This window comes from Canis lupus, chromosome 34 (assembly GCF_011100685.1).
Source record: "Canis lupus familiaris isolate Mischka breed German Shepherd chromosome 34, alternate assembly UU_Cfam_GSD_1.0, whole genome shotgun sequence".
NCBI lineage: Eukaryota > Metazoa > Chordata > Mammalia > Carnivora > Canidae > Canis > Canis lupus.
Genome location: NC_049255.1, coordinates 1,021,134 through 1,034,874, shown reverse-complemented (window position 1 = coordinate 1,034,874; position 13,741 = coordinate 1,021,134). Strand labels below are relative to the sequence as shown.

General features: G+C 38.7%; 1 protein-coding gene across 1 annotated transcript in view; it reads right to left on the bottom strand.

The window, feature by feature from the left end:
* Positions 1–13,741, bottom strand: part of DNAH5 (dynein axonemal heavy chain 5) — a 295,211-nt gene that overhangs the window by 164,606 nt on the left and 116,864 nt on the right. Inside the window, exons 18-22 of the mRNA XM_038583304.1 lie at positions 11,741–11,906; positions 8,844–9,083; positions 6,920–7,110; positions 6,748–6,832; positions 3,590–3,723 (exon numbers count right to left, since the gene is read on the bottom strand). Coding sequence (XP_038439232.1) covers positions 3,590–3,723; positions 6,748–6,832; positions 6,920–7,110; positions 8,844–9,083; positions 11,741–11,906 — 816 coding nt within the window. The remainder of the gene's footprint in view (positions 1–3,589; positions 3,724–6,747; positions 6,833–6,919; positions 7,111–8,843; positions 9,084–11,740; positions 11,907–13,741) is intronic.

Genomic DNA, 13,741 nt, shown 5'->3' with positions numbered 1-13,741 from the left:
CTCTTTATCACATATGTTCCTCAGTATTTTTCAATAATATGATCATTGTAAGCGAGATCTTTTTCTATTTTTATAACTGGCTATGGATGGCATATAAGTTTTTTAAAATTATTTTTTAATAAATAGTCCTATTACTATGAAGTGTGCTTCTGTGAGATGAACTGGCTCACTCACATTTGGTAACTAATGTCAAAATGATGAGGAGGTCACATCAAATGCTATTTTTCCCAGCACTTTGTTCTGTACCAGCTAAAACAGCCAGCCATGGAGGGGCACAATCTCGTGTGCCACAGTCCTTCCACTTTTTCCTTGGGGGCCTATTTAGTCACCACTTTGTTTTAAGAATGTTCTTTGCACAGTCCAACCTGACCTTTCTATATTTTATCCTTGTTTCCATAACTCAGCAGTTTAAACTGTTTCTGACACTCATCTTTTACCAAGTTTCTTTCACCTTTTGATAATAAAGCTCTTTACTTACTATACCATTATTAAATGGGTTAGTATTTTACCATGATTGTCATTGTTTTTGTAACTAATCTGGTTAACAAATTTTTCTAGGTTTTTTTTTTTTTAGATTTTATTTATTTATTCATGAGAGACACAGAGAGAGAAAGAGGGAAACAGAGACACAGGCAGAGGGAGAAGCAGGCTCCATGCAGGGAGCCCAATATGGGACTCGATCCCAGGACTCCAGGATCATGCCCTGGGCTAAAGGCAGACACTTAACCAGTGAGCCACCCAGGTGTCCCAATTTTCTAGGTTTTGACGGTCTGCCTCAAACCTGCTTTTCTCATAATCCACGTTATGTTAAATATGCAACTTTGCAAAACAAGACTTTCAGGAATATGTTTTTTGCATTACAGTAAAAATGCCTATAATTATCTTTCAACTAACAACTAATTGAACTCTTGTTGGGTCATAGTTTTTTTTCAGATTAGCCTCTCAGTTTTACATGACAGAAAATCATTATCATCTACAAATAATTAAAGATTTGACTCCTCACTTCTAATGTTTATATCTGTTGAGAATCAACTTTTTCTATTGGCTTAAATTTCATAGTTACACCTACATGAGAAAAAAAATTTTTAAGTGAGACAGCATTTAAAATGCCATTACTTGAAAAAATAGAGCAATACAAACAACATTCTAAATGGCCCAATCACTTAATTATACCAACTCGCACCGAAGCAAGCAGCTTTACCCCAATACTCCACACACAGCTAAAAATGTACCCCCTAGCTTCAGGTTTAATAGCTATTGAGACTTCCCACTCATTAAAATGTGCAAAGCTAAGCCTGCCACTACTTATCCCAACCAAACTGATCCCCTGCCACGGGCTGAGATGTTGACATGCATACCCAGAATGAATTGCAACAGCATGTAGACATTCACAAGAGTACAATGTCTTAGAGGATGAATCACAGATTATCAAAGACGTCTGAATCTGGTAGAAATTCCAGAATTCTGAGTTCTTTCAACATCCCAGAGTTTATAATATCAAGAAAACACCGAGGTGACTAAGTTTTAGACTCTCATTTATCTTTTCTGACAGTGTCACTCTTTAATCAAATTGGGTATTTTTTAAGTGAAGGTAGCCTAGAGCTTCAAGGAAGAACTGCCTGAACTGCATGTGTAGAGCTCTTCTGCTTAAGTCATTTTTACTGCCAAGGTTATTTAGATGGTTCGGTCCAGCTCATCTTTCCAAGCAGGCAATGTTGTAAGTTGATGGCTAGCCTGTGGATCTGCCAAATGCAGGTCAGGCTTACATTCTGATCCAATCAGCTATGGCAAGAAGGAAAGGACAGGATCATAGGATTTTCCGTGGTTGAGGCAGAATCACTCAGAAGGGTCCTGGGCTGTGGAGGGCTGGCCATGTCTAATATGATGACTAAGTGTGTATTTATTCTTCCAGAAACAATCTGTCCATCTCGTCAATCCAGGAAAAGTACTTCCAGTTATTCTAAGTGCTAAGATTTGCACATTTCCTTCATATGATATAAAAGCAAATGCAACAAAATAACACAGATAAGCACTGTGTTGCCAGCAGTATGCTAATTTCAACTACTATGTCTTACCCTTTGATTTTCATGATTGTGGCTACTTATATTCAGAGAAAGTAATGAGCTTCATTATTGATTTATTTTATTGTATTTTCCATGATTACTGCAACATTTGAAAATATATCTGAATGTTTATTATCCTCATTGAATACTTACATTTATCATTTACATGGAGCTTGATAAACTAAGCATTAGATAAATATTTGTTATATTGAATTATGTGAACACTGTCCCTACGATAAAATTAAATATAGGACCTTCAACATATTAAGAAAAGAAAATTGAAAATGCATAAATGCAAAAGCTTCCAGTTCCCTTAGGAACACGTTAAAATTAAACTTAATAATATTTCTTCACATGGTTAGAGCAATGGCAGCTTTCCAAAATGTTTTCAGACAAATGAAGTTCACTCTATCAGAACTGACTAACAGAAAAGATGTATTTGCTGAGTGACAACTATTCCCTCAACACTTGGAGACATTTTTAGAGTCAACAGGTCTTAGGGACAATGTGAATATAGATTGTTTTTATTTTTTTTTTAATTTATTTATGATAGTCATATAGAGGGAGAGAGAGAGGCAGAGACATAGGCAGAGGGAGAAGCAGGCTCCCTGCCCTGGGAGCCCGACGTGGGATTCGATCCCGGGTCTCCAGGATCGCGCCCTGGGCCAAAGGCAGGCGCCAAACCGCTGCGCCACCCAGGGATCCCTAGATTGTTTTTAAGTAGAAATTAATGTCAGGGTTTTGAATCCTTCTGACAAGAACCGATTTGCCTGAACAATAAAAAGGGGAGCTGAGAGAACAGGCTGGAAGAAAAGTTAACTGGAATTTACACTATTACTATTTGCTCTGTCCTTTGTATTACCTTATTTCCATGTGGCAATACACAGAAATTTTATCTGATAGTTTATGAGATTTACCTGACTACACAAATATGAAAAACTGAGTATAAATCTTATTCTCTTTCAAACGATACTAGCCAGTACTGGTAGCAGTCTGACTTGTGCTTTGAAACATATCAAATTCTGGGGCACCTGGATGGCTCAGTCAGTTAAGCATCTGCCTTCAGCTCAGGTCATGATCCCCGGGTCCTGGGATGGAGCCCTGCATTGGGCTCCCTGCTCAGTGAGGAGACTGCTCCTCCCGCTTTTTTCTGCTGCTCCCTCTGCTTGTGCTCACTCTCTTTCTCTCTCTCTGTCAAATAAATAAATAAAATCTTTTTTAAAAAAAGAAACATATCAATTTTTTTAATGATTGGGTTTATTTGTATTAAATCGGTAAATACGTAGGTTTAAAGCATTAGAACAAAATATAAAACATAGGAATAACAGTTATTTGTCCCCTTGTAATCTAGGAAGAAAAGTCTTTAGTTAAACATTTGCTGAGCACATTCCAGAATCCACAGCTCCTCAGTGAAGGCACAGAAAGACCCAGGCTATGAGTAGGACAAGCTTGTGACATTCATCCTCACGCAGGTACATATTGTGGAGCAAATATGGCAAACCTCGTGACAAATCCTCTTGGCATACCTTTTTAGTGGAGTTGATGATTGTGCTAAGCACGGAGACTAATTTTACAATCTCTTTGTTGTCAGACACATTCTTATAATAGTTCCTGATCTGTACAGGAATAGGTAAGTTTACAGATGCTATCTCAAAGGTATCTAAAAGTAAAAACAAAGGAGAAAGAGAAAAGTTTATATCAACAGCATAGGGAACATGCTTTAAAAAGATGAGGGGATTTCTGTAAGGAAGACATGTCTGTAAAGTAAGGACCTCCGACAGTCTGCTTCTTTGTAAAAGCAATTGAAAATAGGGAAAATTTGTCACTATCAATTTTTTCAGGACTCTGGACATGAACCAAAGCTTGCAACAAGCCAAGCAGTACTCCTTTATTCAAGAAAAAAATGCTAAGGGCAGCCCGGGTGGCTCAGCAGTTTAGCGCCACCTTCAGCCCAGGGCCTGATCCTGGAGTCCTGGGATTGAGTCCCACGTTGGGCTCCCTGCAGGGAGCCTGCTTCTCCCTCTGCCTGTGTCTCTGCCTCTCTCTGTCTCTGTCTCTGTCTCTCTCTCTCTCTCTCTCTCTCTCTGTGTGTCTCTCATGAATAAATAAAAATCTTTAAAAGAAAAAAATGCTAAAATCTTAGTAACAAGAGTTTGAGGTGTTTTTAACTTCCAAAGGCCCACTGCCCCCTCACTGACAACATGGTGGCTTTCAGAAACACAGCCACAGCCTAGCCATCACCAGAGAGGCCAGAGTGCATTTAGAGCTCCTCAAGAAGGCTCAGAAAATTGTCACTACTTGATGCATCAGGAAGTTCTCTGGAAAAGCCCCAGAGTTTATTGTTACTTCACCTGACTCAGAACTCACTGAGAAAAATAAAATCTCTATCACCAAGGCATTTGTAAAAAAAAAAAAAAAAAAACTATCAACTACAATTAATTTCACAGATGACTGAGACAATGATATTACTTGAGGCAAACAAGAGGTTGACCAAAAAATTAAAGATCTGGGGAATGAGATATCCACAGAGGGCATTGTATCCCCTGGAGTTCTAGAAAGTCATGCATCTGTACAGAGCTATCCATATGCCCAGGAAAGACCTAAAATGCCCCAATCTTTGACTTGAGCCTTGAACAATCAAGTGAATAAAAGCTATGGCAGGACTGAAAATTTCCTGAGTTCTCAGAGTGCTCCAGCACACACACCATCCCTAGGCAAAGGGTGTAAGACTTATCCGTTCAAAGGATTAAGGAAATCTCTGTGCAATCATTAGCTGACCTTCAAACTATCCAACCAAAAACTACAGTGGTGCACTCCACAAGAAAGGCAAATTTTCCGGAATTAGTCCAGGAAAGTCAATAAAGTCAATAATGAAACAGAAACAACAGACTCTGGGGAGAAGACAAGCAGATTTTCAGGGCTGCCACATTATATTCTTTAAAATATCAAGTTTTCAGGGCACCTGGGTGGCTTGATACATGAAGCATATGACTTGGGCTCAGGTCATGATCTCAGAGTCCTGGGATCGAGCCCCATTGCTTCTTCCTCTCCCACTGCCCCTCCCCCTGCTCATGCTCTCTCGCTCTCTCGCTCTCTCTCTCATAAATAAATAAAATCTTTATAAATAAATATCAAGTTTTCAACAAAAATTAAAATGATGAGTTATGCAAAGGTACAGGAGGAAACCAGTGCCCATACACAACACCAACAGTAGTCAATAGAAACTGCACATGAGAAAACCCAACTATTGGAATTACTAGACCAAATTTATATCAGCTGTTATAAATATGTTCAGAGAACCGCTGAAAACCGGATCTAAAGAATTAAAGGAAAGTGTGAGGGTCATGTCACAAAATAGAGAATACTAGTAAAGAAACAGAAATACAAAAGAGTCAAATGCAAATTCTAAGGTTGAGAACATAAATGGAATGAGAATTCACGAGAGGAGCTCAACAGACTTCAGGCTCTAGAAAAAAAATCAGTAACCTTGAAGATAATTTTCTTCAGATAGAAAAACAAAATTATTAATCTGAGGTATGGCCTCTTTTTAAATATCCATGTTTAAGGTTATAAATTTCCCTCTAAGTGCTGTTTTAACTGCATCTCATAAATTTTGGCAATTTGTTAAATCTCTTTGTCATAACAAAATTATATATACAACTTTTCATCAAACATTTTTTCTTCTCAATTTCAGATATAATTCATGATTGAACATATTTTGAGCTTAGAAAATTCTGAATTATAAACTAGTCTAGGATGTAAAGCAGTGTTTCCACATAACATAAAAATTGAAATTAACATAATAACATATGTCTTTGTGGCTTAAATAAATAATATTGTAAGTTGTGGACCAAGTGTTTCGAGCTATCTTTATCCTCCTCCATAACAGACTGGTTTTTTTTTTAAAGATTTTGTTTTATTTACTCATGAGAGATACAGAGTGAGAGACAGAGGCAGAGACACACGCAGAGGGAGAAGCAGGCTCCATGCAGGGAGCCCGACGTGGGACTCGATCCAGGGTCTCCAGGATCACACCGTGGGCTGCAGGCAGCACTAACTGCTGCGCCACCGGGGCTGCCCCATAACAGACTGTTTTAAAGCAGAACCTCTTCAGTTCTCCTCAGGGTTAGTTGATTTATCACACAGGGGTAATGAACAATAAGTGAATGAGATCTGCCTTTTGCAGGTTTTCCTTAGAATGAGTTTGAAGGACTCAAGGTTAACATTTAATGTCATTAGCAACTTAGATAGCATATGTTCTCTAATTTTACAGAGTATAAGTGAAAACCATAGGATATACAGCAAACATCACAACATGTTAGCATAACAGGACACAGTATGGGTTAAAATACAAAATATCTCTTAAATGTCAGAAAATATTCATTGTGATAAGTTTTTCTTTAAACTGTGAGACTGAAGTCCTTATTATACCCCCATTCCTATCATCACACTGGACCAGAAATCAGTGAGGCAGCCACATCTGTGATGTATACACTATAGATACACAATTTATAATAGTGATAATAAAATACATGGATTTTTATTTTATATTCATTTAAAACTGGCTCGCAGATTAATATTCTAATCAACACTGATGTAAGAATTGCATGGAGGGAAAATACATTTTAACTCCCTCAGTGTTGGTTTTCAACGACTGGTTAAAAAGAACCAAAGGAACACTCACCAGGAGGTTCATTTTCTTCCATTTCAATCTCAGAATCACTGTCATTATCCTGCAAAGCGGTCATTTTTCTTTCCTCCATCTTTTTCTACAAAGTGAAAGGATATTTTTCAGCTTGGATCCATCCATAAAAGAAGTAGCTTCCATGTGAAATGATTCCTTCATCCATACCCACCTTGGACAACAGCTCACTGCTCCATTGTCTGACCCCCTTAGTGACATGGACTATGCACTCCACAGCTTTGTTCAGCGTCTGCTGTATGTCTTCCAGGGCAGGGGCCATGGCAATGTTGGGAATGGCCAGAGTGATGCTTGCCCGGAAAATGGGCAGGCTGTTCTGCTTGATTCTGGATGTACTCTTACTGTCTGAATTAACATAACAGAGGGAAGCCTTACTATTTTTTGTTTTTTTACAAATAAAATGGAGTTTATTTCATTTTAAGCTGGGGAAAAATTAAGGTACTTAGAACAATACATAATAGGTATATAATCAGACAAATATTTGAGGAATGGATGAAAAGTAATGGAGAAATATGTTTTGCTCAATACAACAGCAGTTCAGCAGGACCCAACACATTTTCTGCTGATACAATCTACTGATACACCCTCCTTTTTTAAATTTTATTTATTTATTTATGATATTCACACAGAGAGAGAGAGAGAGGCAGAGACATAGGCAGAGGGAGAAGCAGGCTCCATGCACTGGGAGCCCGACGTGGGATTCGATCCCGGGTCTCCAGGATCGCGCCCTGGGCCAAAGGCAGGCGCTAAACCGCTGCGCCACCCAGGGATCCCCACTGATACACCCTCCTTAAAAGGCCACCCACTATGTAGAATCTGGCTTAATTATGTAAACTGTTATCTAAAAAACTGAAAATAATGCTGTCCATATACCAGCATGCCAACAAATTAGTTAAATGTAGAATAAGGAAGCGAGGCATGAAGACTAAGAAAGCTGTCAGAAAAAGCCAAAGTCAGAACAAATAACCAGTTTGGAATTTCAAATAAAACATATGCCTTTTCTACCACAGTGTGTTTAATCCAAACTGGGAGCAGTTAGAGTGGAGAAGAAATAAAGTGTAACTCACCATTTATATCCAAGTGGCTTTTAAAGTTGCATATACATATAAGTATTGGTAGAGACATAGATATACGTGTAGATGTGTGTGTGTGTGTGTGTGTGTGTGTGTGTGTGTGTATAACTCTATACAGTTGGAAATACTAGAATATATAAAGCTGGGAAAGACATGTGATTTAATATTCAGCATATAATGCTTGGTAAGTTCTAATAACATTCCTGTGTTAAATAAAAGAACATTCTTCTATTCCAAAGAGAAACAAAACATAGTAAGCCATGCTACCAATCAAAAAATTCCTTTGGTGTATCCACTTTTACTCATCTACTTTTAATTAAGTAATAGAGATGCTTCCCTTTAAATACCAATATTCAAAATAAATAAAAAGGATTTATCACTCTATTATTTTTCTATTTTGATTAATAATGTATTTTAATTTTTAATTTAAAATTTAATTTCAGGGACACCTAGGTGGCTCAGCGGTTAAGTGTCTGCCTTAGGCTCAGGGAGTGATCCTGGAGTCCCAGGATCGAGTCCCACATTGGGCTCCCTACATGGAGCCTGCTTCTCCCTCTTCCTGTATCTCCTATGTTTCTGCCTTTCTCTCTCTCTGTCTGTCTCATGAATAAATAAATAAAATCTTTGAAAAAACAAATTTAATTTCAGAATGTCTCTAGATTTGATGAATTTGGGGGGCTCATCTGGGAAACACAACACCTTTTTCTGAACTGTGCAGAGGAGAAGATGATTGTATTAGGAATGAAAAAATTGGCTGGAAAGTACTAAATTGACACAAAAAATAGTAAAGAAATGTTCTGCTTTGGAGAATATGGATTAATAAGATATACTTCATAGAACTCCTGGAATAATCAAAGTTCATAACGTATAATTTTAGAAGGAGGCTCTCAATAAATGGTGGTTTTTAAAAATATTTTAAAATAATAGGAATACACACACACACACACACACACAAGCAGCAACCATGCCTGGCCTGCCAGTAGGAAAACTGTATTGAATTATTACCCAGGAAGTTCATTGTATTAGAGGAATGAATACGCCTGCGGATGGCCTCTAGTGCATTCCTTGTAACTCTCAGAAGTGCATCCACGTTTTGGTGGTTGAAATGGGAGAGCAACCCACAGGCCTCCTCCTCTAACATTTCCATCTCCTTCTTCTTTCTCAGGATTGTCGTCAAAGGCAGGAGGCCTGCTGGGGCTCTCAAGGGTGATGTCAAGGTGTCAGATTTTCCTTCTTCTGTCTTTGCTGTTAGGAGATGAGAAAATTGAGAGAGATGGGAAAAAACAGAACCATCTACTGCAATTAAAGAGAAAAAAACTAAGATAATTACATGCAAGTTTAATAATACTTAGACATCAGATTTCCTAGAAAGCAAGCCCATCAAAGAATAGGAAGAGGAAACTAGGGTACCAGGTGGGCCAAAAGAGGCCTCTCCTCCTCAATGTGAGGAAACAGGAGGAGAGGTGGGAGCTAGGGCTGTAAAAGCAAGATCAGACCTCAGGGACCTGGGTTCTGATGTTCTCTCTTCCATCAATAGCCATAAAGTCTTGGGAGAAGCACTTTCCTTCTCTGCCTCTCAGTGTCTTCATCTGTCCCACAAAAGCTTTGCTTTAGTATAGACAGATGTGCTCCAATGGTAATTCCAACCCATCATCCATCCTACTCTACTGATAAGGAAAATAATGGGATGACTGTTGTTCAACATAGTACTAGAAGTCCTAGCCTCAGCAATCAGACAACAAAAAGAAATAAAAGGTTCAAATTGGCAAAAAAAGAAACCAAACTCTCCCTCTTTGCAGATGACATAATACAGTATATAGAGAACCCAAAAGACTTGTCCCCAAAATTGCTAGAACTCATACAGCAATTCAGCAATGTGGCAGGATGCAAAATTTGCACAGAAATCAGTTGCATTTCTATACACTAACAATGAGACAGAAGAAAAAGAAATTAAGGAGTCAATTCCATTTATAGCTACACCAAAAACCATTAAGATACCTAGGAAGGAATACCTAACCAAAGAGGTAAAGGATCTGTACTCTAATAAATACAAAACACTTAGGAAAGAAATTAAGGAAGACACAAAGGGATGGGAAAACATTCCATGCTTGAGGATTGGAAGAATAAATATTGTGAAAATATCAATGCTACCCAGAGCAATTTATACATTCAGTGCAATCCCTGTCAAAATAGCATGGACTTTCTTCACAGAGTTGGAACAAATAATCCCAAAAAAAGACCCTGAGTAGCCAAAGGAATGTTAAAAAAAAAAAAACAAAACAAAGCTGCGGTCATCACAATGCCTGACTTCAAACTGTATTACCAAGCTATGACCATCAAGACAAGTGGTACTGGCACAAAAACAAACACATAGATCAGAACAGTATAGGGAACCCAGAAATGGGCCCTCAACTATATGGTCAATTCATCTTTAACAAAGCAGGAGAGAATATCCAATGGGAAAAAACTCTCTTCAATAAATGGTGTTGGGAAAATTGAACAGTCACATGCAGAAGAATGAAACCGGACCACTGTCTTACACCAAACACAAAGCTAAACTCAAAATGGATGAAATATCTAAATGTGAAACAGGAATCCATTGAAATCCAAGAGAAAAACACAGGCAGCACCCTTTTTGATGTCAGCCACAGCAACTTCTTGCAAGACACATCTATAAAGGCAAGGGAAACAAAAGCAATAATGAACTACTGGGACTTCATCAAAATAAAAGGCTTCTGCGCAGCAAAGGAAACAGTCAACAACACTAAAAGACAACATACAAAATGGGAAAAGACATTTGCAAATAACATATCAGATAAAGGACTAGTATCCAAGATCTATAAAGAACTTATCAAACTAAACATCCAAAAAACAAACAATCCAGTCAAGAAATGGGCAGAGGACATGAAAAGAAATTTCACCAGAGAAGACATACATGTGCCCAACAAGCACATGAGAAAATGCTCCGCATCACTTGCCATCAGAGAAATACAATGAGATACCACCTCACACCAGTGAGAATGGTGAAAATTAACAAGATAGGAAATAACAAATGTTGGAGAGGATGTGAAGAAAGGGGAGCCATCTTGCACTACTGGTGGGAATACAAGCTGGTGCAGCCACTCTGGAAAACTGTGTGGAGGTTCCTGAAGAAGTTAAAAAATAGAGCTACCCTACGACCCAGCAATTGCACTGCTGGGGATTTACCCCAAAGATACAGAAGTAGTGAAATGACAGGACACCTGCACCCCAATGTTCATAGCAGCAATGTACAATGGCCAAACTGTGAAAAGGGTTGAGGTGTCCTTCAACAGATGAATGGATAAAGAAGATGTGGTCTATATATACAATGGAATATCACTCAGCTGTCAGAAAGAACGAATACCCACCATTTGCTTTGACGTGGATAGTACTGGAGGGTATTATGCTGAGTGAAATAAGTCAATTAGAGAAAGACAATTATCATATGGTTTCACTCACATGTGGAATATAAGAACTAATGAAAGGGACCATAAGGGAAGGGGGGTAACTGAGTGGGGAAAAATTAGAGAGGAAGACAAATCATGAGAGACTCCTGACTCTGGGAAACAAACAAAGGGTTGCTGGAGAGAAGGTGGGTGGGGGGATGGGGTGACTGGGCAATGGGCACTAAGGAGGGCATGTAATGCGATGAGCACTCAGTGTTATATTCTATGTTGGCAAACTGAATTTAAATAAAATTTTAAAAATAATAGGATGAATGGCAATATGCTCAGAATTATAATTTTGAATTTATAATTGTCCTTATAAACCTAGGAGAGTGTTTACAGAAGTGTGAAATTAATCACTATGTAGAAAATGAAATTTTAGTTTTCAGTAATGTCCTAAAAAAAATAAGACCCTTCCATGACCCCATTTCTTACCTGAACTTTCAGTTTTTGAATCAGCCCTATTCGCATCAGATACTTTGTCACTTTCTTCTTTGGATAGAACTTCCCCATCCAGCAACATATTTATTAGCTCATTCACTGCTTCCTCCACTAATGAGCTTTTAAAATTTAATATCTGAGCACCCTTTACACAAAGGTCCTACCAAAAAAAAAAAAAAAAAAAACAATTACCAGGGTGTCATATTTGTTTATCTAGCTCTTGAGACCATATCAGTTAACAGTAATAAGGCCATAGATTCAGTGTCTAGATGATTTTAGCCTCCAACGATGTTTGGCCCCACAAGTCACACAAACCCAGAGCAGGCATCCCATAAAAGAATGCATCAAACATAGGAAACCAACTGGAACCCCACAGGTAGACCAAAATTACACTTAACTTCTCAAACAGTGGGGGAAATACCTCCGAAAGTTTATTAGCAGCCTCTCTTTGCATGAAGTGTCCTTTATTTCACATCAATCTGCCCTAGCTAGGCTTCCTTCTCTCCTCACCTTTGGCAACAAGCCACATCCAGCCTCTAATTAATTTCAGAGATTCCTCTCCCCTCCCATGAGATTCTATGTTTCTCAAGAATGAGATTTAACAAACATGAACGAATATGATTGGGCCACTGTGATCGATTCTGTAGAGACAGAGAGACAGATAGATAATGGATGGATGGATGGATGGATGGATGGATGGATGGATGGATGGATGGATGATGGATGGACAGGTTTAGATAGAGACAGATGGTGTAGGCAGTCAGTGATTTACCACTTAGTTGGACAATAAGCCCATGCAATAATAGACTCTGTTAGTTGGTCACAGTCTCCAGTTCCTTTCCAAGTCCTACCATTACTCATTTTTAGACTCTTCTAATGTCCTCATGGACCATCTACTCCAAACATCAGCTTCATGGCTCATTTACTTCCTCATCACCAATGACTTTGACCTCTACTCCACTGCTGCAGGGCACATGGCATTTTGATAAAATTAACATAGGAACATTCTGATGTGTCCTGAAATAAACTATTAAACTCCTTTATCATCAAATAAAATACAAAATAAGAACTTCACTCCCAACTCAGAACTTCACCTAACTATCAACCTCCATCCCTAGCCTTGAGACAATTATGAAAAAGAGGCAGGTCAGAGACTGGGTAAGGGATGGGATAGGGTTAGCACCATCCAGTAACAAGTATAGATTCTGACACCAAAATCCCTGGGTTCAAATCCTAGCTTTGTATGATTCTGGAAAATCTCTGGTTCCCAATCTGAAAAGTGGTGATTATGGTAAAACCTACCTATGTTGTGGGAGTATTTCATAAGGTAACATATGTAAAATACTAGAATTGTGACTGGTAAATACTCAGAAAGTATTTGTTTTTATTATTGGTCAGCAAATCACACAGAATCATAAGATCTACATTTGCCAAGCTTGCTCATCTCATTCCATAGAAACCAGCTCCTTGTTCTCTAAGAGATCGCTAATATTTTTTAAAGTCTGGATCTTAAATCCCCTCACTCTACACACCATTGCCTAACAACATGGCTTCTCACTTCAACCATTCTTTTGTCAAAATCTTCACTTCCATCACTCTCTCAGCCTTCCACTGCCCCACCCAGGAGAAGCCCAACCCACATGAACCAGGTAACCAACCCTCTCCACTTGCATGCACAGGTCAAGGCAATGCAGGTGCCTTGTACTGGGAATCCATGGTCCCCAAATTCAGTCAGGCCCCTAATGCTACCCAGGCAATTATTCTACATGGCTATAGTCACATTCCTCTACCAGGCCCCATAACAGCTGTATCCTCAAATCCTGTGTCCTCAAATCTTTACACCATCCTCTCCCACATACTCAGCTAATGACCTTGATTCCTATAGCACAAAGCAAATGACACATGGAATCACCCAACTCCCTGACCCCATGTCCTCCCCCCAGAAAAAAAAACTCATGACCAATGAGCAGGGGCACTAGGGGAGATTGGGGTCTA